At 52.9% G+C, this 26,010-nt stretch overlaps 1 protein-coding gene across 4 annotated transcripts in view; it reads right to left on the bottom strand.

Moving 5' to 3' along the window:
* DPYSL5 (dihydropyrimidinase like 5) overlaps positions 1–26,010 on the bottom strand; it is a 100,325-nt gene that overhangs the window by 7,122 nt on the left and 67,193 nt on the right. For 3 of the 4 annotated variants that reach the window (XM_039531902.1, XM_039531903.1, XM_039531906.1), the window contains one exon: positions 12,313–12,481. The exons of the other annotated variant lie outside the window; for it this stretch is intronic. In XM_039531902.1, coding sequence (XP_039387836.1) covers positions 12,313–12,481 — 169 coding nt within the window. The remainder of the gene's footprint in view (positions 1–12,312; positions 12,482–26,010) is intronic. 4 annotated transcript variants of the gene reach the window in all.

Below are 26,010 nucleotides of genomic sequence, written 5' to 3'. Positions count from 1 at the left end.
ATATTGACCTGGGTCTGGGGCTTGATTCTTTGGAATCGAGAGAACCTTTTTCTTTTATTGGGGTGTTGGTTTTCATAACCATTCATCCTCAGGACGAGTGCACTGGTGGTGATACTGGGAGACTGGAGTGTCTAAGGAAATTGCTTGTGTGACTTGTGGTTAGCCAGTGGGGTGAGACCAAAGTCCTTTTTGTCTGGCTGGTTTGGTTTGCCTTAGAGGTGGAAAAACCCCAGCCTAGGGCTGTGACTGCCCTGTTTGAGCAATTGGTCCTGAATTGGCACTCTCAGTTGGGTCCCGCCAGAACCGCATCGTCACAGCTGCACATCGGGCTAAGTAAAGAACACGTCACAGATCTTCTGACCAGCCTGGATGAATTCAAGTTGGTGGGGCTGGATGTTAGTCACCCTGGGGTGCTGAAGGAATTAGCTGAAGAAATCTCAGCACTACTGGCAATAATATTTGCAAACTCCTGGATGACAGGTGAGGTCCTGGAAGACTGAAGAAGGGCAGACGTAGGGCCCATCTTTAACAAGGGGGGAAAGGAGGAGCCGGGGAACTACAGACCCCTCAGCCTGGCTTTGATACCTGGGAAGCTGCTAGAGCCATGTATAAAACATTCCATCTGCAAATACCGGGAGGACGGAGGGGTGATCACTAGCAGCCAGCATGGCTTCACCAAGAACAAATCACACCAAACCAGCTGGATTTCCTTCTCTGACAGGGTAACTGATTCGGCGGGTGGGGGAATGCAGCAAACATAATATACCTGGACTTCAGCCAGGTTTCTGACACAGTCGCACATGAGAGTCTCATAAGAAAGCTGGAGAAATGCAGACTCAACAGAACTACCATTAAGTGGATGCATAATTTGTTAAACAACAGCAAGCAGAGTAACTATTAATGGACTGGTGTTGGATTGGAGGGTGGTCTCCAGCGGGGTTCCACAGGGATCATTTCTGGGCCAGGTGTTGTTGAACACCTTTATTAATGCCCTGGATGTAGGAATCGAGAGCAGACTGATCACGTTTGCAGATGACACAAAGCTGGGGGGAGCTGCAAACTCTGTCGAGTTTAGAGCTAAAATTCAGAGGGAACTTGATAAATTGGAGAATTGGGCTATAGACAACAAAATGAAATTCAGCAAAGACAAATGTGAGGTGCTGCACTTAGGGAAGAAAAACCAGATACACAAATACAGACTCGGGGATAACTGGCTAGACAGCAGCACTGCTGAGAAGGATCTGGGAGTTGTGGTGGATCCCAACCTCAACATGAGTCAACAATGTGATGCTGTTGTGCTGCAAAAAGAGCAAATGCAATGTTAGGTTGCATTAACAGAGGCACAGCATGCAAGTCACTGGAAGTGCTAGTACCGATCTACTCGGCCAGCTGGAGTACGGTGTCCAGTCTGGGTCACCAATGTATCGAAAGGATGTAGAGAAACTGGAAAGGACCCAGAGGCAAGCAACAAAGATGATCAAAGGGATGGAATGCAGCCATATGAGCAAAGGCTGAAGGAAGTGGGTATGCTTAGTTTGGAAAAGAGGAGATTAAGAGGGGATACGATAATGGTCTTCGGATACTGGAAAGGCTGCCACAAAAAAGATGGAGAAAAGTTGTTCTCTCTTGCCACAGAAGGGCAGGACAAGAGGCCATGGGGTCAAACTACCGCACAGCAGATTTAGATTAAACCCCAGGAAAAACTCCCGAACTGTAAGAACAGTAGGCGAGTGGAACAGACGCCTAGGGAGGTCGTGGAAGCGCCTTCCCTGGGGGTTTTCAAAAAGAGGCTGGAGCCACCTGTCTGGGATGGTTTAGACACAACAAATCCTGCATCTGGGCTGGGGGTTAGACTAGATGACCCTTGAGGTCTCTACCAACCCTCTGGTTCTATGATCTAGATGTACCTGAGCTAGCACTGATCAAGTGAATGCGCTAAGAACAGTGTAGCTGCAGTGGTGTGAGCGAGGGATGGGCTAGCCATCCCGAGTCCAGACTCGGCATCTCAGTTTGGCACGCTACACCTCCAACTCCAAGTGTAGACGTACCCAGAGACGGATTTAGGGATCATCACAGATAATCACCTCAACACGAGTTGTCTGTGCACTACTGTGGCAAAAGGCTCAGGGACCCCGGGATATATAAAAATGGGGCTAACATGTAGAAGTAGGAAAGTGATTCGTAGATTCTGAGATCCCCAGGCCAGAAGGGACCATTGTGATCAACTGGTCTGACCGCCTGCCTAGCAGAGGCCAGAGACCAGCCCCACAATAACTCACAGAGCAGATCGTTTAAGCATCGCCAGTGATGGAGACTCCACCACGAGCTTGGGAAATGGTTACCGGGGTTAATTATTCTCCCTGTTAATAATTTACATCTTATTTCCAGTCTGAGTTTGTCTGGCTTCATCCTCCAGGCACTGGCTGGGGTTAGCCCTGTGTCCGCTAGACAGAAGAGCCCCGTACCAAGGATTTGTTCCCCAAGTCTACTGATCAAGTCACCCCTTAAGGTTTTCTTTATTAAGCTAAAAAAAGACAGAGCTCCTGGAGTCTCTCATAATCAGGCAGGTTTTCCAATCCTCCAGTCATTCTCGTGGGTCTTCTCTGACCCTTCTCCAATTTACCAGCATCCTTCTTGAATTGTGGGCACTAGAGCTGGGCAAGGGATTCCAGCAGTGGTCACACCAGTGCCAAAGGTAAAAGAACCCTCTGGACCCCTACTCAAGATTCCTCTATTTATGCATCCCTGTTTATGACCTTGTCAGGGCACTGAGCTAGGGAGCTGCAGATATAAGCCAGGCCCATAGTGGGGCCAAGGCAACAGAGCCATGGCCAATTCATACCAGCTAGGATCTGGCCCATTGACTCAGCAGAGCGACGGCTGATTGACGCCAGCTGGGGATCTGGCCCATTGACTCAGAGGAGCGATGGCTGAGTCACACCAGCTGGGGCTCTCCACATACAGTGGAATTGTTAGTGGTGTAAAAAGCCTCTGCGTGCTTCTCTGGGGGCTTTGCCAGCCCTCCAGACCGGAGATCGCTGTGCCAGGCAGCGGTGTTTCCTTCCTGCCCTCGCTGGGTGCAGCCTGCTTATCCCACAGTGGCTGGGCTTGCCCTGGGACTGCTAGTGCATCATGGATCCTGCTAGCGCCTAGGCCCAGCAGAACCTGCTCCCTCTTCCTGTTGCAGCCCCCTGCCAGCTCCAGATCTCCCCCCACCCACCCCCACACACTCCAGCCAGCTCCCAGCTGGCTGCCAGGGGCCTGAGCCAGGCCTGTTCCTTGAGGCTAATTCCTTCCCCAAACTTACCTGAGATCAAGGCGGTAGCATTAACCCTCGCAGGGGCTGCCTCGGCACACCAGGTGGCTGTGCTGGGGCATATCTGCTTAGCCTCTGCATTTGGAGTGAGCCCCTGAGAATTTATTGTGGGGTTTGGGGTGTTTCTACAGTTTGGACAATTTGGGCTCCCCACACTGGTGTCACATAACGGTTCCCCCCGTCCTCGCTGTTAAACTGTGGTGCATGCGCTTTTCACCATTTCCATTCTCACCGACGCACCAGCGATTCCTGGGCCTGTCACACACGCTCCAAGGTGGACAGAGACTCCCCATAGCTCAGGTTCAGACTCTCGCCCAGTCTCCGTGGCTGGGCGCAGATGGAATTCCAGACTGCGCAGATTCTCTGGTTCTCCCAGGACTTGGCGTTGAAATGTGGCCGCTTCCTTCTGTCTCTGGTGGGCTTTTTCTTCAGCTTCCAGCTTTTGCTTTCGCCACAGGAGAGCAGCTTTGCCCCTTCCTCAGCTAACACTGTTTTCTTGTTACCTGGACGCCAGCCAGCTTCACTTCATTGTCAGCCCTCACTGGCCATTATTTGTAACCGGATCCTGTCAGCTTCACTGGCCTCGGCTGTTTGATCCCAGCGCAGGAGCAAACCTCTCACCTCTGAGCTGAGCCGTCCCCTCCAAGGGCCATTCTTCTTTCTTCACAGCATTGCTTCCCTTTCTTTCAGCATGTGACTGTGCTGCACCCCCTCCCTCTCGGTGCCCTCTAACCCTGAAAGCTCCCCAGAGCACATTTTAAACTCGGAGATTAGTGGGGCCCTGCTCCAAAGCCCAGCGTAGCCTAACCAGGCAGTGCTTGAAATTGCAGGGGGGGCGGGGGTGGGGTGCTCAAAAATACAGGGGGGTCAGGGCCGATGAGGGGTGAGACCGTGAGGGTGAAGGGGGGCCGTATGGCACCATAGTAACAACTGAAAAGTGTTTCACAACCATTTCATTCGATTTAACTCGTGTTTTTAAATCATCACACAAATTAAAGGTGGCAACACAAGCCTTCTGTGAAGCACGACATCTACATGCTTCTTGGTTTCTTGTTATAATTTGCACAACTCTGTTAATGATCTTCTCGAATGCAATGCGTTCATTTTTGGTGGCTTCTTGTGTGTTCGGTACTTCCAGTCCTTCATGACATGCTCATGATCAGGCAGAAGGCGACTTCTTTCAGAACATAAAATTCTATTCAATGAGGAAGAAGAACGCTCAGCTGTAGCTGCTGTGATTGGGGAATAGAAAGAGATGAATTCCTACTTCTTTCATCTCGGGAAACACAGCACAAAAATTGGGTCAAACCACTAATGATGATAAAGAAGAAGTTGAAGTCAAATCTACATTCGTTCATCATATGATATTCCACTCTCTGTTCAAATTCTCTATTCTGTCCTGATCACATGGCAGCCCCATTGCTGGCAGCGCTTCACTCCACTCAACTGTCGGTGTTTTATAAGACAGGCATCTGTAAAAGCTACGTAGAGATTGATAGAATCCAGAATTTGTTGTTGTAGAGCTGGAAGAACCAAGTCTGTGTACTTTACTTTTTCAGCTGTCTTAACAAACACTTTTTGTCCTCTTCATTTAAGGAGTCAATAAAAGTGCCCTAATTAGTCACTTCTGAACTGAAGTCTTTGCTTCTTCCCGTACGTTTTCAATGGATCTCTCTCTGATTGATCCAAGTGTAGCTTCCATTGCTGGACAGAGATCTACTACTGTTCTAGCAGATGCCTGGATGACATTGTTTAATGACCCAAGTGGTTTCAACAGTAGACTTACAAGAGAGAACGGCGATTGTGTTCTCTGAACTTAGTAGCAAAAGTAGTTCACCAGCCTCACTACTTAAATCCACCCCATCTCGGTGGATACTTTCCAAAGCCAATAATAATGGTTGCAGTAATTTTAAGTATCAGGGGGTGGCCATGTCAGTCTGTATCCACAAAAACAAATGAGGAGTCCGGTGGCACCGTAAAGACTAACAGATTTATTTGGGCATAAGCTTTCATGGGTAAAAAACCCACTTTTTCAGATGCATGGAGTGAAAATTACAGATGCCGGCATTATTATACATGAAGAGAAAGGAGTTACCTTACAAGTGGAGAACCAATGTTGACAGGGCCAATGCAATCAGGGTGGATGTGGTCCACTCCGAATAATGGATGAGGAGGTGTCAATACCAAGAAAGGGAAAGTTGCTTTTGTAGTGAGCCAGTAGTAATTTTAAGACAAATCACCATTCCAAATATCCTTCTGAGTATTTGAAATCCTCATGCTTATATTCACTTACTCCTTCTTTCCACTACACCCTCAAAAGTTTCCAACCTGTTTTCCAATCACTCTGTCTGTTGCCCGCCTGCCTGGGCCCGATCCTTTTTTCCCTCGCTGAGCCGTCCCTTCCATTGATACTAGCTTGTTCCACAACCAGTTCTTAGCTAGGAGGGAGAGCTCCTCAACTAGCCCCACCCTTCTGGTCTTTTCCCCAAAACATTTTTACTCACAAGACTACCCGAGTCCTCCCTTGTAAGGCTTGCCACCTGGGCAAAAATACATGGCCATTCACTTAACACATAATCCAAACCCCTTTGGGGGTCTACCCAGAGACCCACCCATTTGTCTGCTGACACTTAAACAGAAAATAAAATTACACAGAGAGCAGAGAAAATTACAGTCTAAGCCAGATTTTTCCACTTCTATTACATTGTCCGTCACGGGGGGCCGGGACAGAATTATCTCAATACAACCTCAGAGCTTCATCGCACACATGGCTTCCACCCTGAGGAATTACGAACGAGAAGTTCAGTTCCGCTCACACACCCAACGCCCAAATGAACAGAGCAGAAAAACCAACAGTAACCGGTTAAACAGAACAGAGCTAAAACTAGATAGTGCACCAAAACCAGATAGTGTTTCCTTATTCTATTAGGGCTCACCTTTAATCATACAATCCTTATCATATAATACCAAACAATACCAAACAAAGCAAACATAAACTAACAAGGGTAAAACAGATAGATGGTGTAAATTCTGCAGTGCCCCCCATTCTTAATTGCTCACCAAACTGTGACAAATTCCTGTTACTAATTTATCCCTCATGTCAGGTGATCAGACCGACAGAGCATATAATCAAATTTTAAAGCTTCATTAAAAATAATAAAACAACAATGGAGAGTGTTGGGAATGCTCCCACATCACTCGGGAAAAATATGAATGCCCCAAGCCTTAAGCCACTTTAATACTCACACATGTCTCACTGGGAAGTTAAGCTTTGCAAATATAATTCCAATTCTGTAACTCCTGCTTTTGGTTTGCCTCAGTTTCTATTTTTCCACAAGCAGCTGGGGCTGAAAGCAGTTTTCTTTGCACTTAGCATAGTCTGCACTAATTCATGACCTTGAACACAAAACAACTTCTCCTTTATCTCTGGGCTAAGCCGAATTTCAAATTAACCCGTTCCTAGACAAATTGCTCACACTGTGTCAGAGGTTTTTCTCTGTGATTAAAGCTCCACTGAGATATATGATCTTATCTAGATTGAAGGTACCTTCTAATGGGCATTGTTTAAATGAATTTTCACGCGTGTACAGATTCCAATCATTTAAATACCTGCAGGTTTTAGGACCATAATGTACGTACATGTAATATGCTGGGGCACCCTTAGGGGGTAAGGTGGAATATTTAGACTGTCCCTTACCCATTTTCCCCTTACACACACAGAGAGGGTGTCCTGTCCGCGCTAGCGGCTCAAAAACCAAGGAGATGATCAGACTGTCAGTAGCCCACACGGAAGGGAAAGGGGAGGGAAGATGGGTTCACACACCCCTAGACCCAGGCAGCTTCCTCGCCGGACTATGCCAGGCTGAGTCAGCCCACCGTGGGTCGGATCTCCTAAAGATCCACTAGTTACCGGGCTAGCCCAGTAACAGCCACTCACACTGGTGTACACACACACACACCAAGGCCTCTTTTTCTTCCTTTTTCTTTTTTTTTTAACCCTTTTTTTAACCTTTTTATCTCTTTTTTTTCTCACGTCATAAGGGTCACAGTATGGCCTGACTCTTGCTAACTAACATTCATTAAGATCTCTTCAAACCTTGTTAATTATTTACTGGCTTCCACAGTGGTGAAGAACTGGAATGGGTTACCTAGGGAGGTAGTGGAATCTCCTTCCTTAGAGGTTTTTAAGGTCAGGCTTGACAAAGCCCTGGCTGGGATGATTTAGTTGGGTTTGGTCCTGCTTTGAGCAGGGGGCTGGACTAGATACCTCCTGAGGTCCCTTCCAACCCTGAGATTCTATGATTAACAAATTACAATGCACTTAACATTGGCCTCCAGTTTGTAGTGTGTGGTATCTCTTGCTTAAAGAGAAAGTATGGTGTAGCAGCCATGTTAGAATAAACTGTCTCCAGCATTTCTAACACCCCCGTTAAGCACTTCTAAAATTGGCTTTGACAATGACTGGCTGTGACATTATGAGTGTAATAGAATATCTCATTGAAAGGTGACAGGGACAGATATGTAAATGAATAGAGCTTTGAAATGCAAGTCTGCATTGTTAGAGGTAGAAGGGGAGGTGTTTGCTCAGATCTTGTGATGTCAGCAATGAAGTCTTGTCTATTGCTATAGCTTTGATTCAAAGATCAAAAAAGGAATATTAACATTTAGGAAGACACTTGAGGGAAATAGTGTTATTGTCTATGTGTCTCTTTGAAGGTTGTGGTAACCTGTATCTGAACTGTTTAATGGATAAATTACCCTGTGCTAATTGCCAGGATGTTTGGGAGAAGGAGAGTTAAGCCCATTGTTTTCTCAGGCCAAAAGGCTGCTGGAAATGTATAAGAACCCTGGGACACGATCCTGATTCATCTCAGATCTGCTTTGGGTTTCAAGAGGGGGAAACCTTAAGCCACAAGGATTGAGATCCCCAGTCACCGGCTGGAGTCACCCTGAATATGGACATTGAACTATAACCTATGGACTATTTCTAAAAGGACTTTTGGCTACTACAAGCTCATCTCTGCTGTGTGTGAACCTCAAGAACTGAATTCAAGTCTGTCTGTATCTTGATCTTTTAACCAACATTCTCTCTCTTTTCTTTTTTAATAAATGTTAGCTTAGTTAATAGGAACGGACTATAAGCGTGTATTTTGGGTAAGATCTAAGTTATAATTGAACCTGGGTATGTGGCTGATCCTTTGGGGTTGGAAGAACCTTTTATATGATGAGAAGATTTTCAGTAATCATCAGCATATCTGACAGGTGTGTCTGGACGGAGGCAGTGAGGTACTACAGAGGCTGTTTTGTGCTGGTTTGGGAAATCTAAGTATTGGAATATCCACCAGCTTCTGGGGTTTGTCTGCCCCATTTTGTTTGCAGTTCATCCTAACTGAGTGACCTCAGCTGCTCCGACGGCCAGCATCGTCACAGTGGCTTATAAAGCTTTCTGCATGTTGATGCAATGCAGGTGTTTTGCAGCCTTTTCACATAGTTTTTCAGCATTGGCTTTGCTGATCGGTCTGACAAACCAAGCTCTTCTACTTTTATTATATAAATCCATGGTACACCCACGTCTTGAATACTGCGTGCAGTTCTGGTTGCCCCATCTCAAAAAAGATCTATTGGAGTTGGAAAAGGTACAGAGAAAGGCAACAATAATGAACAGCTTCCATATGAGGAGAGATTAAAAAGACTAGGACTTTTCAGCTTGGAAAAGAGAAGACTAAGAGGGGATATAATAGAGATCTATAAAATCTTGACTGGTGAGAAACTCCTTCTCATAACACAAGAACTAGGGGTCACCAAATGAAATGAACAGGCAGCAGGTTTAAAACAAACAACAGGAAGTATTCTTTCACACAACGCACAGCCAACCTGTGGAACTCCTTGCCAGAAGATTTTGTGAAGGCCAAGACTATAACACGGTTCAAAAAAGAACTAGATAAGTTCATGGAGGATCTATCCATCGATGGCTATTAGCCAGGATGGGCAGGGATGCAACACCATGCTCTGAGAGCCTCTGTTTGCCAGAAGCTGGGAGTGGACAGCAGGGGATGGATCACTGGATAATTGCCCATTTCTGTTAATTCCCTTTGAAGCACCTGCCATTGGCCACTGACAGAAGATAGGGTCCTGGGCTAGCTGGACCATTGGTCTGACCCAATATGACCGTTCTTATGTTATGTAAAAAATAATTATAATATAATAAAAATGTTTAGTACAGAAACTCCCCCAGGATAACGACCTCTCGAGATAGCAACAATGTGAGAGAATGACTTTGGCAAATAATGCCTTTAAAAAAAACCCCTTGGCCTACTAGGAAATGTATATTTATGTAAGTTTCTGAGTCAGAAATCTAGCATTCGGGGGAGCAAAGTCACTAAAATGTAGCCCTTTAACGTGCCCCTCCCTTCTCTTCCACCACTCCCCACTCAGAGTTCGTGGCCTTGGTCAGTGAAGACCCAGAGTTCAGAGGTGCTTTCACATGAGTTCACCTCCCACCCTGGGGGGTGGGGTGCATGGGAGAAGGCACCTTGCTCGTTCCTCCCGCTGCTGTTCGTCGTGCCACCATTCACTCCACCACTCCATTGCTGATGGCCCTGCACCATCACCTTCTGCTGCCACCTGCCACTGTGACCTCGGCGAGTCGGTCTCTTGAGGTTCCCCCAGCTCCCAGTGGGGGCAGCTCACAGCGAGTGCAGGCTGGGCAGCCCCTCCACAGAAACACTGTCCTGCAGTAGGGCTAAGCACTTCGACCTGACTGTCAGCGACTTCAGCTCTAGTGACCACTTAACAAAACAAAAAAGACTCTCAGTGGAGCCTAATAAGAGAGAATCCAGAGGAGGGCAACAAAAATGATGAGGGGGCTGGAGCACATGACTTATGAGGAGAGGCTGAGGGAACTGGGATTGTTTAGTCTGCAGAAGAGAAGAATAAGGGGGGATTTGATAGCTGCTTTCAACTACCTGAAGGGGGTTCCAAAGAGGATGGATCTAGACTGTTCTCAGTGGTGGCAGATGACAGAACAAGGAACAATGGTCTCCAGTTGCAGTGGGGGAGGTTTAGGCTGGATATCAGGAAACACTATTTCACTGGGAGGGTGGTGAAGCACTGGAATGGGTTCCCTAGGGAGGTGGTGGAATCTCCTTCCTTAGAGGTTTTTAAGGTCAGGCTTGACAAAGCCCTGGCTGGGATGATTTAGTTGGGGTTGGTCCTGCTTAGATACCTCCTTAGGTCCTTTCCAACCCTGAGATTCTAGGATTCTCTCATGAGCTCTCTCTAAACAGGGTAGAGGGGCAGGTCAAATAGTGCCTGTGACTCTTAGGCACAGCCCACACCACCATGCAAAACCCCTGTCCCGTCCCTGCCCCCCTGCCCTCCACTGGGATCTGCCATCCAAACCCCTTGCTTAGCAAGTACAGTTCAGTTGAGGGTGACCAGGGCTTAATTTGTAATGAAAGAGGTGCCAGGGCTCAAGCAAGGTTTTTACTTTCATAACTGATGTGGCAAGCCCGGGGCTCTGAGCTGCCGAGCCTGGAGGTGCCCGGGGCTCAGATCTGGCAAAAATTAAGCACTGAGGGCGACCCCCTCATTCAGTCAGGCCAAGCACAGTTCTGCTGCCCTTTACTCATACAGTGAGAACATTTCATGCCCCCACATTCAATACTAAAGTGATTTGTAACCCAACATCAGCCAAAATTGATCCCTTGTGCAGCACAGCTCTGTCTGCTGACACCTCGGCAGAGTAGGTGAGTTCATGTAAATGCAGTCTGGTCCCGAAGCCTTTCCCCGCTCCCCTGGCTCACCACTAGCTGTCGGGGAGAGCTCAGTCACACCTTGCTTACAAATCATCATTTTAAATTATAAAGTTGGCCAACGTTGCCGAAACAAATGTGCCGACATTGGCAGCAAAACAACAGCTGTGTGAGGAAGCTAGTCTTTGTTCACGCTTTTCAAACCTATTATACTTTTCCAGGTACAAGTATTTCATCATACACTGTATCTGCTTTTAAAATGTGTATTAATGTTTCAATTTCAATTCAAATTTCCAACCAATGACAAAATAGGCAACACTGCATGTAACTAGTTGACTACTTGTGGGGGGTGTTGGGGAAATTCTGGGGGGGTGCACCCCTGCTGGGGGGGTGTTGGGGAAATCCCTGCCAGGCGACGCCAAATGTCTGGCAAACAATGGCCAAGCCCCTGACTGATTGCCCAGCGCTCGCTTTGCTGAGACTCAGCCAACCCATGCCTGCCAGCCTCTGCCACGGGAACAGGGGCTGGAACGGACGGCACACAGGAATAGCAGCATTGCCAGGCTGGCTCAGAACGAGAGCTGGGAGCCAGGACTCCTGGCTTCTCCCTGCTCTGCCAAGACCAGGAGGGCTGACCTCAGGCACTGCCCAGAGGCTCTGCAGGGCAGGGGCAGGCCTGCAGCACCCAGGGCGAGGGGCCACAGGTCCTGGTTGGGACCCAGGGACGCTCCCATAGTACAAATGAACACAGTGCCTCAGTTTCCCCATCTGTGCAGCAGGGTTGACGTCTGCATGGCCTCCGGTAGTGCTCGCAGTGTGTGGATGGCGCCGGCAGCGCTGTGTCCGGCTAGGCAGCGAGCTCAGCATAGGAGGCAGCAGGGAGCATCTCGTCCACATGCCACTTGCAGGCTGGTAGAACAGGGAGGTGGGGCTGGTGGGGAGAGTCTGCCGGAGCTGCCTGGACTGGGGCAGTCCACGCTGTGTCCCTGCCTGAGAGATCCCCCGCCAGAGCTTAGAGCACGGCCAACGAACGCTGCTGGGCGCCTGTCTGTGACGTCGACACGTGGCCTCCCGCCGCCTGGTCGACACAGCCACCGGCAGCCAGACCTGGAGCAAGAGGCCCACGTGCCCTGACCTGCCCTGCTCTCGGCCAGCCCCCCCCACACGGATGGGGGGGGCGGGGTTCTTGCTGGGGTCCCCCCCTCCAGGGGGCGCTAGCACACGCTCCGGCCCCGCTCTTACCGGATAGGCTGAAGCCGGACTCGTGAAGGTCCCTCATGCCCCCGTGTCGAGTGGCAGGTCGGGTGGGGGTATCTGCAAGTGGAGTCCCCGTCTCCTTTTTCCCAGCATGCACAACCACAGCCACGTCCCCCAGGTAGGGGGTGCGCTCCACGCCCCTAAGCTTTAAACTCTAATGGAGGGAGAAAAGAAACACCCATGAGCGCCGGCCGCACAGTTAGAGCAGAGCCCTGCCCCGTCCCTGCGCTGCCTGATCCCCGTCCCTGCGCTGCCTGATCCCCGTCCCTGCACTGCCTGATCCCCGTCCCTGCGCTGCCTGATCCCCGTGGCCGGCCCCGCCCCGTCCCTGCACTGCCTGATCCCCGTGGCTGGCCCCGCCCCGTCCCTGCGCTGCCTGATCCCCGTCCCTACGCTGCCTGATCCCCGTCCCTACGCTGCCTGATCCCCGTCCCTGCGCTGCCTGATCCCCGTCCCTGCGCTGCCTGATCCCCGTGGCCGGCCCCGCCCCGTCCCTGCGCTGCCTGATCCCGTCCCTGCGCTGCCTGATCCCGTGGCTGGCCCGCCCCGTCCCTGCACTGCCAGATCCCGTCCCTGCGCTGCCTGATCCCGTGGCGGCCCGCCCCATCCCTACGCTGCCTGATCCCGTGGCGGCCCCGCCCCGTCCCTGCACTGCCTGATCCCCGTGGCCGGCCCCGCCCCGTCCCTGCGCTGCCTGATCCCCGTCCCTGCGCTGCCTGATCCCCGTGGCCGGCCCCGCCCCGTCCCTGCGCTGCCTGATCCCCGTCCCTGCGCTGCCTGATCCCTGTGGCCGGCCCCACCCCGTCCCTACACTGCCCGAGCCCCGTGGCCGGCCCCGCCCCGTCCCTGCGCTGCCTGATCCCTGTGGCCTGCCCTGCCCTGCCCCTACACAGGCCGATCCCTGTGAGCTCTGTCCCGCCCCTACACTGCCCGATCCCTGTGGCCGGCCCTGCCCCATCCCTATGCTGCCCAAGGCCCGGGGCCGGCCTGGCACCGCCAGACTGGACCTTAGGCGTCTCGCTGTGGCTGGCCCTGGGGGACAGCAGCCAGCAGCCAGGCTGGGGAGCCTGGAGCATCTGGGGCCCGGACATAGAGCGGGGCTGAGATGGGATCCCCACCTAATATGGGGCTGGGCTGTGACTGAGCTTGCTCCCCGACCCTGCCCAGCCCCTGCCCCAGGGGTCGCTTTTGGGGGAGAACTCAGCTGAAAGCGGGGGAAGGATGGGGGGTTTCTCAGGACACTCCAGCCCCATCACTGCAGCTTCCCCAGCTGGGACACTGAACTTCCAGAGGCGTCATCCACTGGTAAAGGTCCTGTTAGCCAGGCTGGGCTGGGATGATGTCCCAACCTCTGTTTACCAGGAGCTCAGAAAAGGCGACAGGGGATGGGTCACTGGACGATTCCCTGTTCTGTTCATTCCCTCTGGGGCACCTGGCATTGGCCACTGTTAGAGGACAGGACACTGGGCTAGATGGACCTTTGGTCTGACCCCCGTGTGGCCGTTCGTATGAGACAACAAGGCCTAGAGGAGGGGGGAGAAGGGTACAGCCTGGGGGGTGGGTGCAGTGTTGAGAGGAGACACAGTGTAGGGTAGGGGGACAGCATAGGGATAGGGGTGCAGCATGGGGTAGAGGATATAATGTGGGGAATGGGTGCAGTGTGGGTTGGGGAAGGGGGGACTGCACAGAGAGGAGGTGCAGTGTGGAGGTACAGCATGGGGAAGGGGTGCAGTGCAGGAGTACCGCATGGGGAAGGGGTGTAGTGTGGGGGTGGAGGGTACCGCACGGGGTAGGGGCACAGTGCAGGGGTACTGCATAGGGAAGAGGGCAGTGCGGGGGCAGGGGCTACAGCATGGGGAAGGGCGCAGTATGGGGGTAGCGCATGGGGAAGGGGTGCAGTGCGGGGCAGGAGGTACAGCATGGGGTAGGGGTGCAGTGTGGGGTAGCACATGGGGGTACCGCATGGGGAAGGGTGTAGTGCAGGGATACAGCATCCAGTAGGGGCACAGTGCAGGGGTACCGCATGGGGTAGGGGTGCAGTATCGGGGTGGGGGTACCGCATAGGGAAGGTGGGGTGGGGTACCGCATAGGGAAAGGGTGCAGTGCGGGGTGGGGGTACTGCATGGGGTGGGGCGCAGTGCGGGGTACTGCATGGGAAGGGCGCGGTGCGGGGTGGGGGTATCACATGGGGAAGGCGCAGTGCAGGTGTACCGCATGGAGAAGGGCGCAGTGCAGGGATGGGGTAGTACCGCACGGGGTAGGGGCACAGTGCGGGGGTACTGTATGGGGAAGGGGCGCAGTGCGGGCAGGAGGTACAGCATGGGGTAGGGGTGCAGTGTGGGGGTAGCACATGGGGGTACTGCATGGGAAGGGGTGTAGTGCAGGGATACAGCATCCAGTAGGGGCACAGTGCAGGGGTACCGCATGGGGTAGGGGTGCAGTGCGGGGTGGGGGTACCGCATAGGGAAGGTGGGGTGGGGGTACCGCATAGGAAAGGGTGCAGTGCGGGGTGGGGGTACCGCATGGGGATGGGGCGCAGTGTGGGGTACCGCATGGGGAAGGGGCGCAGTGCGGGGGTGGGGGGTATCACATGGGGAAGGGGCGCAGTGCAGGAGTACCGCATTGGGAAGGGGCGCAGTGCAGGGGTGGGGTAGTACCACATGGGGTAGGGGCGCAGTGCGGGGGTACTGTATGGGGAAGGGGCACAGTGCCTGGGTGGGATAGTACCGCATGGGGTAGGGGCGCAGTGCAGGTGTACCGCATGGGGAAGAGGTGCAGTGCGGGGGTGGGGTAGTACCGCATGGGGAAAGGGTGCAGTGCGAGGGTACCGCATGGGGATGATGCGCAAGGCGGGGATGTGGGGTACCGCATGGGGTAAGGGCGCAGTGCAGGGGTACCACATGGGAAGATGCGCAAGGCGGGGATGGGGTTGTACATATTGGGGTTGGGGCGCAGTGCGGGGGTACCGCATGGGGAATTGGCGCAGTGCAGGGGTGGGGGAGTACCGCATGGGGAAAGGGTGCAGTGCGAGGGTACCGCATGGGGAAGGCGCAGTGCGGGGTGGGGGGGTACCCCGTGGGGTAGGGGCACAGTGCAGGTGTACCGCATGGGGAAGGGGTGCAGTGCGGGGGTACCGCATGGGAAGGGCGCAGTGCAGGGGTGCTGCATGGGGAAGGGTGCAGTGCAGGGGTGGGGTACCATATGGGGTGCAGGCGCAGTGCGGGGTACTGTATGGGGAAGGGCGCCGTGCGGGAGTGGGATAGTACCGCATGGGGAAGGGGCGCAGTGTGGGGTACTGTATGGGGAAGGGGCGCAGTGTGGGGGTGGGGGTACCGCATGGGGTAGGCGCAGTGCAGATGTACCGCATGGGAAGGGGTGCAGTGCGGGGTGGGGGTATCGCATGGGGAAGGGGTGCAGTGCGGGGGTACCGCATGGGGGTACTGCATGGAGAAGGGATGCAGTGCGGGGGTACCGCATGGGGTAGGGCGCAGTGCGGGAGTACTGTATGGGGAAGGGCGCAGTGCGGGGTGGGATAGTACCGCATGGGAAGGGGCGCAGTGCGGGGGTGGGGTATCACATGGGGTAGGGGCGCAGTGCGGGGTGGGGTACCGCATGGGAAGGGGTGCAGTGCAGGGGTACCGCATGGGAAGGCGCAGTGCGGGGTGGGGGTATCACATGGGGTAGGCGCAGTGCGGGGTGGGGGTACCGCATGGGGAAGGGGTGCAGTGCTGGGGTACCGCATGGGGAAGGGGCGCAGTGTGGGGTACCGCATGGGGAAGGGGCGCAGTGCGGGGGTGGGGGGTACCGCATGGGGAAGGGGCGCAGTGCGGGGGTGGGGGGGTACCGCATGGGGAAGGGGCGCAGTGCGGGGCAGGGTCTCTGCTATTGCAGCCCCCCTTCCTCCCCACTCAGGCCTGGCTCCGTCTGGCAGAGCTGCACCCTGGGTACGGCAGCTGGCGTCCTGCGCTGGGCGCGGGGCACTGTCGGGCCAAGGCTGGCTGCTGTGTCTCCCCCAGGAGCAGGCCCCCCCTGCAGGCAGAGGCCAAGTGATGCCCCGAGCTGTGAGCTGGTGCCACGCGGGGCAGCTGGGGGGGGACGACCCCCACCTGAAGGGAGCACAGAGCTGGGGCACTTGATAAACCCCAGGCCAAGAGAGAGCAGAGTGCGTCCCCCTAAGGCCTGCAGCGCGCTGCCCCCTGCTGGCACGCCGCCTCACTGCACCAATGCAAAGCAGATTCCACCCCCTGCCCAGTCTCTCCAGTGCAACCCCCCGCCCCCAGGCGAGTAACCGCAGGCGTTAAAGATCAGTCCCATGCAGACAAGCGATGCCCCCTAGTGCCATGCAAGGATCATGCACAGACAGCAGCAAGCGCCAGCAGCCACAGCAGCGGGCTGGGAACCAGAACTCTGGGGTCCAACCCTGGCTCTGAGTGGGCTCGGGCAGGGCCCTCCCCACTCCGCCCATGGTGGGGCGCCCCCTGCTGCCAAGGGGATGCCGCTGCCCTGCACAAGTACGGTGAAACCACAGGCTGCCACAGGCGCGTGGGAAGAGGGCCGAATTGCTAAGGAGGAGTACAAGAGATCGGCACCAGCGTGTAGGAGCGAAGGCACCGAGTCACACCAAGCAAGGGCCACAACAGGCAGTAAGAAGGGGCTCTTGATGTATCTCTAGACCAAGAGGAAGGAGAGTTAATAACTGACATCATCGAAAGGCTGAGGTGGTTAATGACTATTTTGCTTCCGTCGTCACTAAAAGGTTAATGGTGACCAGATCCTCAACACAACCACTACTAACCCCAAGGGGGGAGGAAAACTGAAATAGGGAGAGAACAAGCTAAAGACTAGTTAGACGTATTCAAGTCAGCAAGGCCTGATGAAACTCAACCTGGGGTACTAAGGAAATGGCGGACCCGATCTCGGACCCATTAGCAATGGTCTTTGAGAATTCCCGGAGGACGGGCGAGGTCCCAGAGGACTGGAGAAGGGCAAACACAGGACTGTCTTTCAAAAGGGGAACAAGGAGGACCCAGGGAATTACAGACCAGTCAGCCTCGCTTCAATACCTGGAAAGACACTGGGACAAATCATTCATCTATCAGTTTGTAAGCGCCTAGAGGATAAGAGGGTTATAAGGAACAGCCAGCATGGATTTATCAAGAACAAATCCTGCCCAACCAACCTCATTTCCTTCTCTGACAGTTATTAGCCTAGTGGCTGAGGGAAGCTGTAGGTGGGATAGGTCTTGATTTTCATAAGGCTTTGGACACATTCCCACGTGCCATTCTCACAAGCAAACTAGGGAAATGCAGTCTGGATGGCATTACCATGAGGTGGGTGCACAACTGGTTGAAAGACCGTACTCAAGGAGTAGTTTCAATGGTTCACTGTCCAACTGGGAGGTCATATCGACTGGGATCCTGCCCCCCCTCGCACCTTAACCTGGGTCCGGTACTGTTCAATATTTTCATGGACTTGGCTAATGGAGTGGAGAGGAGGCTTATTAAAATCTGCGGATGACACCAAGCTGGGAGGGGCGGCGAGCACTTTGGAGGCAGGGTCAGAATTCAAGATGACCTTAACAAATTGGTCTGAATTCAACAAGCTGTAATTCAATACAGACGAGTGCAACATACCTGAGCTAGGAGGTAAAAATCCAATGCCCAACTCCAGTGGAGACTAACTGGCGAGGTGGCAGTACTGCTAAAAGGGTCTGGTGGGTTACAGTGGCTCACAAAGTGAATATGAGTCAGTTGCAAAAAAGGCTAATATTCTGGGGTGTTGTCACAGATCCACAGGGCCGGGCTACGGCCCAGCTTTGGAACAGTCTCTGGGAGGAGCCCTCCAGTGGGCCGGACCCCCTGTAAATAAACCCACTCTTCCTTCAAGGTAAGCCACATGGCTTCACCGCCTCTTTAGACTGGACCTCTGGGCTCCAGCCCCCCTGCTCCACCCTGGGAGCTCCAGGCACCAAGTCCAGCTGGGACAGGCCCTGGGGCATAGGTGCCGACTCCGGGTCTGGAGCACCCACAGGGAAAAACTAGTGGGTGCAGCCAAGCTCCCCCTCCCACGGCCCACCTCCTCCCAGCACTTCCCGCCTTGCTGCCCAGCCCAGCTGCAGTGACCCCCATGGTTCAAGCTCTGGCTGTCTCACTGTCTGACCTTGGTCAGACTCCAGGTGAGAGCTCTGCCCCCGACTCCTTCCAGCCCCCAGATCTTATCCCCACCTCGCACCTCCCAGCCCTTTGCTCCCCAGCTGGGGGCATGGCCCGGCCTCCCTGCTGAGCAGTGGGGAAATCCATCTGCCTCGGGGCCAGGGTGGGGCGGTTTCAATGTCTGCACAATTGGATTTGCTGTCGTCTTCTCGAATCTGCACTGATCTGGGGACCAGGCCCAGACAGCTCGGTGACACCCCGAGCTGTGTCTCTTAGCCTGCCCGGAGAGCAACCGCTCCCCTTCCACCCACTGGGGAAACTCAGCCACACACAGGACCCATCAAAATAGTGCAAAATCGTCCCACTCTGTCCCAGCGTATGAACAGGAGTGTCCAAGGTCACGGTTCTGCTGTGTTCGGCACTGGGGGGGTCTCAGCTGGAGCTCTGGGTCTAATCCTTACTGCCACACGGAGATGTGGACAAACTGGGGGCAGTTCAGAGGAGAGCAGCAGAACCAATGAAAGGTTTAGTAACCTGACCTGTGAGGAACGGTCACAAAGCCGGGGCCTGGTTAGTGCTGAGAGAAGGGACTGAGGGGGGACCTGGTAACAGTCTGCAGAGCTGCTCAGGGCTGCTCTACCGGGGGGTAGAGGGGGATCATCACTTGCTCTCCACGTCCCCAGCAGGTAGGACGAGAAGCAATGGGCTAAATCTGCAGCAGGGAGACTGAGGCTGGCACCTAGGAAGTGACGCTGGGGACCCACTCCCCAGGGAGGCTGTGGGATCCCGCCACTGGAGGTTTAAGGACACATTGGACAAACCCCTGTCAGGGCTGGTCCAGGTTCACCCGGCCCTGCCTCAGCACGGGGGGCTGGACATGGGGCCCTCGCGAGGTCCCTTCCAGCCCCACGTTGCAGCTCCCTAGGGCTGCGGCTGGCAGGTCCTGGACCCACAGTGGCTAGGAGGGGAAGCCAGCGCCTGGACCCACTCACCAAGGTGGCGATCTGCAGCCCCTGAACTGCAGGGAGAGGAGTAGAGGGGGAGGCGCTAGGGAAGCAATCGGAGGATGAAAGGCTCCAGGGAGCTGACCTCACTGAGAGGGCGGCTACAAGGGTGCTGCTGAGAGGCAGCCGAAGAGGAATACCCGGGGGGGGGGGGAAGGGCACGCATGGAGCAGGAGTGACACTGTGCAAGGACAGCAGGGCTGGAGCAGAGCATCAGGGCAAAGGACAAGATCGGTGACCGCGAGCTCCCAGGCTCGCTCTCTTCACAGCCGCCTCCACGCCCCGCCCCTCCCCCGGATCCGCCTGTGCCACGATGGGCCCACAGGGAACCAGCTGCTCACCGACCTCTGAGTCACCACCAGCCAGGGTGCCCCCCGTGAGGCCTGCACTCAGCTCATTGCTCCTGACTGGCCTCACATAGAATGATAGGACTGGAGGGACCTCAAGAGGTCATCTAGTCCCATCCCCTGCACTCATGGCAGGACTGAGTATTGTCCAGCCCATCCCTGACAGGTGTTTGTCCAACCTGCTCTTAAAAATCCCCAATAATGGAGATTCCACCACCTCCCTGGGCAATTTATTCCAGTGCTTCACCACCCTGACAGGTAGGAAGTTTTCCTAATGTCCAACCTAGACCTTCCTGTGACGTTATTGATATAAACTGGGACCATATAGAACAGGGTTTGCAACCAAGGTCCTGTAGTGGCACCAAATCTTAGGTAAAGGGGGTTATAGAAGGTGTCTAAGACCAGGTTCTGGGTTGCTGGTTATGGTTATGCTGTCTGTGTGCATGTATCATTTTGTAGTTGAAGTTATAAGTATTGGCTCTATACTGTCTGTACTTCAAACTTATGCTGTGCTTCTGGGTGATGTCCCAGACAAGTTGGTGCTAGCTCTGCCTAGCCTGCTTGATAGCCCATTAAGGACCATCAGCTACACAATTGACCCATGGAGAGAAGGCAAACACGCCTTGTGACTCAGCAAAGTGCAGGGACTGGCCCATGTGACTCCAGACTCCATTTTGCTGTAATTTTCCACAGTAAGGACAAAGAGGTTCTTACACCTGGAAGAGCCTATATAAGGCTGATGCCTCATCTCCATCTTGTCTTCAATCCTGCTTCTGACCTCCGGAGGGACTTTGCTACAAACTGAAGCTCTACACAAGGGACTGATGACCCATCCCAGCGGGGGATGTACTCCAGAGACTCAATTTGAACCTGCAGTTTATGCCATCACTGCTACAAGCCTGAACTAAGAACTTTGCCATCACTGTATGTAATTGATTCCATTTAACCAATTCTAGCTCTCATCTCTACTTTTTTCCCTTTATGAATAAACCTTTAGATTTTAGATTCTAAAGGATTGGCAACAGCGTGATTTGTGGGTAAGATCTAATGTGTATATTGACCTGGGTCTGGGGCTTGGTCCTTTGGGGTCGAGAGAACCTTTTCCTTTTATTGGGGTGTTGGTTTTCATAGCCACTCATCCCCAGGACGAGTGCACTGGTGGTGATACTGGGAGACTGGAGTGTCCAAGGGAATTGCTTGTGTGACTTGTGGTTAGCCAGTGGGGTGAGACCAAAGTCCTTTTTGTCTGGCTGGTTTGGTTTGCCTTAGAGGTGGAAAAACCCCAGCCTAGGGCTGTAACTGCCCTGTTTGAGCAATTGGTCCTGATTTGGCACTCTCAGTTGGGTCCCGCCAGAATCGCTCCATCACAGTTGTATCTTAGAGCTTGGCTGTAGACAATGGATCATGTGATGTGGTCTGGATGGAAGCTGGAGGCATGTAGGTAAGTATAGCGGTCAGTAGGTTTCTGGTATAGGGTGGTGTTTATGTGACCATCGCTTATTAGCACTGTAGTGTCTAGGAAGTGGACCTCTTGTGTGGACTGGTCCAGGCTGAGGTTGATGGTGGGATGGAAATTGTTGAAATCTTGGTGGAATTCCTCTTTTGCTGTATTTTGCTGATACAGACTAACACGGCTACCCCTCTGAAACCTGTTATATATTTACAGCAAATATTGTACAAAGGTTGTTGAGTGAGGTGTCTAAGAAAAGGTTATAATTTGCTGGTTATGATTATGCTATCTGTATGTGCGTCTCATTTTTGAAGTTGAAGTTATGACTATTGTCTCTGTGCTTGTATCTCAATGTGTAGCATTAGTGAAGAATTTGGTCAGCCTCTTGAGAAAGGAATTTGCAGATTAAGTGCCCAAACAAGAAACACTTAACTGACAATGGACCTGAGAGACTCCAATCCACATGAAAAATCTTCCGGGGACATTCAAGGTAGCATGCGAGCAATGGCTGATCTCTCTGTAAAACAGTGGGTCTCAAACATTTTTATTGGCGACCCCTTTCACATCACAAGTCTCTGAGTACGACCCCCAAAATAAATTAAATACATTTTAACACCATTATAAATGCTGGACAGCAAGCGGGGTTTGGGGTGGAGGTTAACAGCTCACGACCCCCATGTAATGACCTTGCGACCACCTGAGGGGTTCCGACCCCCAGTTTGAGAACCCCTGCTGTAAAAGAACTGAGTACTGCATGGACATGTGACTTGCCCATGTGCCTACACACTCCATCTTGTTGCTGTGATTTTGCACAGGAGAACAAAGGGGCTTCTTACTTCTGGAGGAACCTTGCTATGTTTTTATGTTCTTCTTATGTGCTACAAACTGAAGCTCTGAACAAAGGACTGAACGACCCATCCCATCTGTGGATGTTCTCCAGAGACTTGATTTGAACCTGCAGTTTATTCCATCGCTGCTACAAGCCTGAACCAAGAACTTTGCCATTACTGTATGTAATTGATTCCATTTGACCAATTTTAGCTCTCATCTATATTTCTTTCTTTCTATAAATAAACCTTTAGATTTTAGATGCTAAAGGATTGGCAGCAGCGTGATTTGTGGGTAAGATCTGATGTGTATATTGACCTGGGGCTGGGGCTTGGTCCTTAGGGATCGAGAGAACCTTTATTCCTCTTACTCGGGTATTGGTTTTCATAACCATTTGTCCCCATAATGAGTGGCACTGGTGGTGATACTGGAGTGTCTAAGGGAATTGCTTGTGTGACTTGTGGTTAGCCAGTGGGGTGAGACCCCAGTCCTCTCTGTCTGGCTGGTTTGGTTGCCTTAATGGTAAAGGACCCCAGCCTTGGGCTGTAACTGCCCTGATCTAAGCAATTTGTCCTGAATTGATACTCTCAGTTGTGTCCCACCAGAGGCAGCATCGTTACAGCTAATTACTGGTGATGCTTAGGAACTAGGTCTATTAGGAGTCTCCATAATTGCCTATTGTTCGCCTAAGGACTCAGCTGTCAAAGAAGGCCTGGAACTGTATAAGAATGTCTGGGGTCCTGAACCTTTTTATCTCAGATCTGCTTGATGCGTCAAGCAGGGGAAGCTTAAGCCATAAGCTTGAGATCTCCAGTCCTAATCTGGATCACCCTGAATATGGACATTGGACTATAATTTATGGACCAATTCTGAAAGAACTCTTTGCAACTACAAACTCACCATCTCTGCTATGAACCTGATCTCAAGAACTGTACTCAAGTCTGTCTGTATATTGATCTTTCAACCAACTCTCTCTCTCTTTTCTTTTTGTATTTGGGTAAGATCTGGAATATTCATTAACCTGAGTGGTAATGTGTCCGATCCTTTGGGATTGGTAGAACTTCCTTATATAATGAATAAGATTTTCAGTAATCCTCATCATATTTGACTTGGGGTCTGGGCGGAGGCCTAAGGCTGGGTTGCTTTAAGGGAACTGTGTTGTTGGCTTCTGGGTAACCAGTGAGGTATTGCAGAAGCTGTTTTGGGCTGGCTTGGTAAATCGAAATATTGGAATATCCACTAGCTTTGGGGATTGTCTGCCCCATTCTTTGCAGTTCACCCTAATAGAGTAACTCCAGTGTGGCTCCCTGGGACCCCAGTCACAGTTACATCCATCCACCTCTCTCTCAGCTTGCTCTGAGAGCAAAACTTTGTCCTTTTGCCCTCCCTCCGGCCTGTATCCATGCACAATATAGGAGAAACTGAGGCACACACAGGACTTTCAAAAATACTACAGAAAATTCCTGCTTTGTCACACATGGGTTTATGGGGAATGGATCCTATCAAACTAACTTGATAAATTTTTGATGAGATTTCAAGTCTGGTTGATCAAGGTAACAGTGTTGATATAATATACTCAGATTTCTCTAAGGCATTTGACATGGCACCGCATGACATTGTGATTAAAAAACTAGAATGTTATAAAATAAACCTGGCCCACAGTAAATGGATTCAAAGCTGGCTAACTGATAGATCTCAACATGTAGTTGTAAATGGGGAGTCATCATCAAACGGGATGTTTCTAGGGGGGGTCCTGCAGGGATCGGCTCTCGGCCCTACATTATTTAACATTTGTATTGATGACCTGGATGAAAACAAAATCACCACTGATAAAGCTTGCAGACACAAAAACTGGGGGAGTGGAAAATAATGAAGAGCACAGGTCATTGACTCACGCTGATGTAGGGTGACCAGACAGCAAGTGTAAAAAATTGGGACGGGGTGGGGGGTAGTAGGTGGCTATATAAGAAAAGCCCCCAAAATCAGGACTGTCCCTATAAAATCCACTCATGTGGCTTGCTTGGTAAACTGGGGCAAGCAAACAGTGTGTGTTTTAATACGGTTCCACGGAGGAACAAAGAATGCAGGCCAGACTTCCAGGCTGGGGCTTTGCCCTGGAAGGCACCGACTCTGAAAAAGATTTTGAGGGGTGGCCTGGACAATCAGCTGAACTTGAGCTCCCCGAGTGATGCTGTGGCCAAAAGGGCTAATACATACGCAGGGCTCTTGAGGAGGAGTTGAGAGGTTATTTTACTCTGTGTGGAAGTGGTGCAACCGCTGCTGGAGACCTGGGTCCTGGTGCCCACAATTCCCCAAGAGATGTGGTGGATTCTCCAGCACTCACGTGTCAGTCGAGACTGGCTGTTTTTCTAACAGGTCTGTTCTGGGAATTATTTAGGGCAGGTCTCAGACTAGCTGATCTGATCCCTGCTGGCCTGAGGATCTCTGAATGTCTGAACTCAGGCCGGGGCCAGTGACTGGGATTATTCTGGGTGAAATAACAGACGTATTGGAGCATGAGCTTTCGAGGGTGAATACCCACTGCGTCAGATGCATGGAAGTGGGTATTCACCCTCGAAAGCTCATGCTACAATACGTCTGTTAGTCTATCAGGTGCCACAGGACTCTCTGCTGCTTTTACAGATCCAGACTAACACGGCTACCCCTCTGATACTCTGGGTGAAATGAATCCCTGGCCACTGCGGGGGAAGCAGCTCCAGGAGCCTGGGGCTTTCCTAGCCAAGCAAGGGGCTCTGGGCTCAGATGCTTTGACGGGAAGGAGGAGCCTTCCCCTTTCCCATCCCTCCCCACTCAGAGTCAGAGCCGGCTGAGCCCGTGGGACCCAGCGTGCCAGGGTCACTAGAAGAATGCCAGAGCCTGTCATGCTGGGGTGAGGGGTGGAGAGCTCCCCAGAGTTGTGAGCTCCTGGACCTCGAACACAGAGCCCAGGTTCCAGCCAGACTTCGTGTGGACGCCTGCGGAACAGCCCTGTCCCTCACCACACCCCAACCCACGGGCCAGCACTCAGCCCCAAAGAATCACACCCAGCACCCTGCCTCAAAGGGAGCTGGGGGATCCCAGACACATGACAGCCTGACACAGTGTGATCCCCCGACTCCTCGGACTCAGGATGGGGAGACAGCCCCACCCCAGGTGCACGACGGGTCCAAGTTCCCCTTCTCCAGAGAGGTGTGAGGACAGCCCCCTGCTACCCAGGAGGGAGCCAAGACCCCCAGGCACCACAGCCCCCAGTGCTTCCCCTGCCTGCCTCCCTCCCTCCCAGGGCCCGGGGCTGGCCCCAAGCCTCCCTCATCGTTGCCCCGATTACCACGCTGTGAGCCAGCACCCCTCCCCTCACCCCCGTTTCCTCGGCCGACGCCCCTCCCCTCACCCCCGTTTCCTCGGCCGACGCCCCTCCCCTCAACCCCATGACCCCCCCAGGCAACAACCCTACCCCCAAATCCCCAGCCTGCTCCCACCTCCTCTTGCCCCTCCCCAGTCCCAGCTGCCCCCATACCGAGCGGGCAGAGAGACATGCCCAGGTCGCTGCGTGACTTCCCCAGCCACAGCAGCCCGCCAGCCAAACAAAGCCTGCCTATCTGCCGGCCTTGCCCCAGCTCACACACCGGCCTCCTCTGGAGCCAGCTCACGGCAGCGCGGGGCAGGCGCTCCTCAGTGCCAGCTGCATCACGTTCTCTGCCCCAACCGCTCCCACCACTCTGCTGGCTGCAGAGCAGCGGAGTCAGCCAATCAGTCCGCAGTGGGGCGGCTGGGTGTTGACTCTGAACCCTAACGATGCCAATGCCAACGTAGCTGGCATTTCACTGCTGACCCCAGCGGGCTGCAGAGGATGGGCGTGCTCTCCTCTACTGGGAGCACAGCCCCTTTTGCCACTGCCAGTG

Source organism: Mauremys reevesii, linkage group 3 (genome assembly GCF_016161935.1).
Source record: "Mauremys reevesii isolate NIE-2019 linkage group 3, ASM1616193v1, whole genome shotgun sequence".
Classification (NCBI taxonomy): Eukaryota; Metazoa; Chordata; order Testudines; family Geoemydidae; genus Mauremys; species Mauremys reevesii.
The sequence above is the reverse complement of the archived record's forward strand: the minus strand, read 5'-3'. Positions and strand labels throughout refer to the sequence as shown.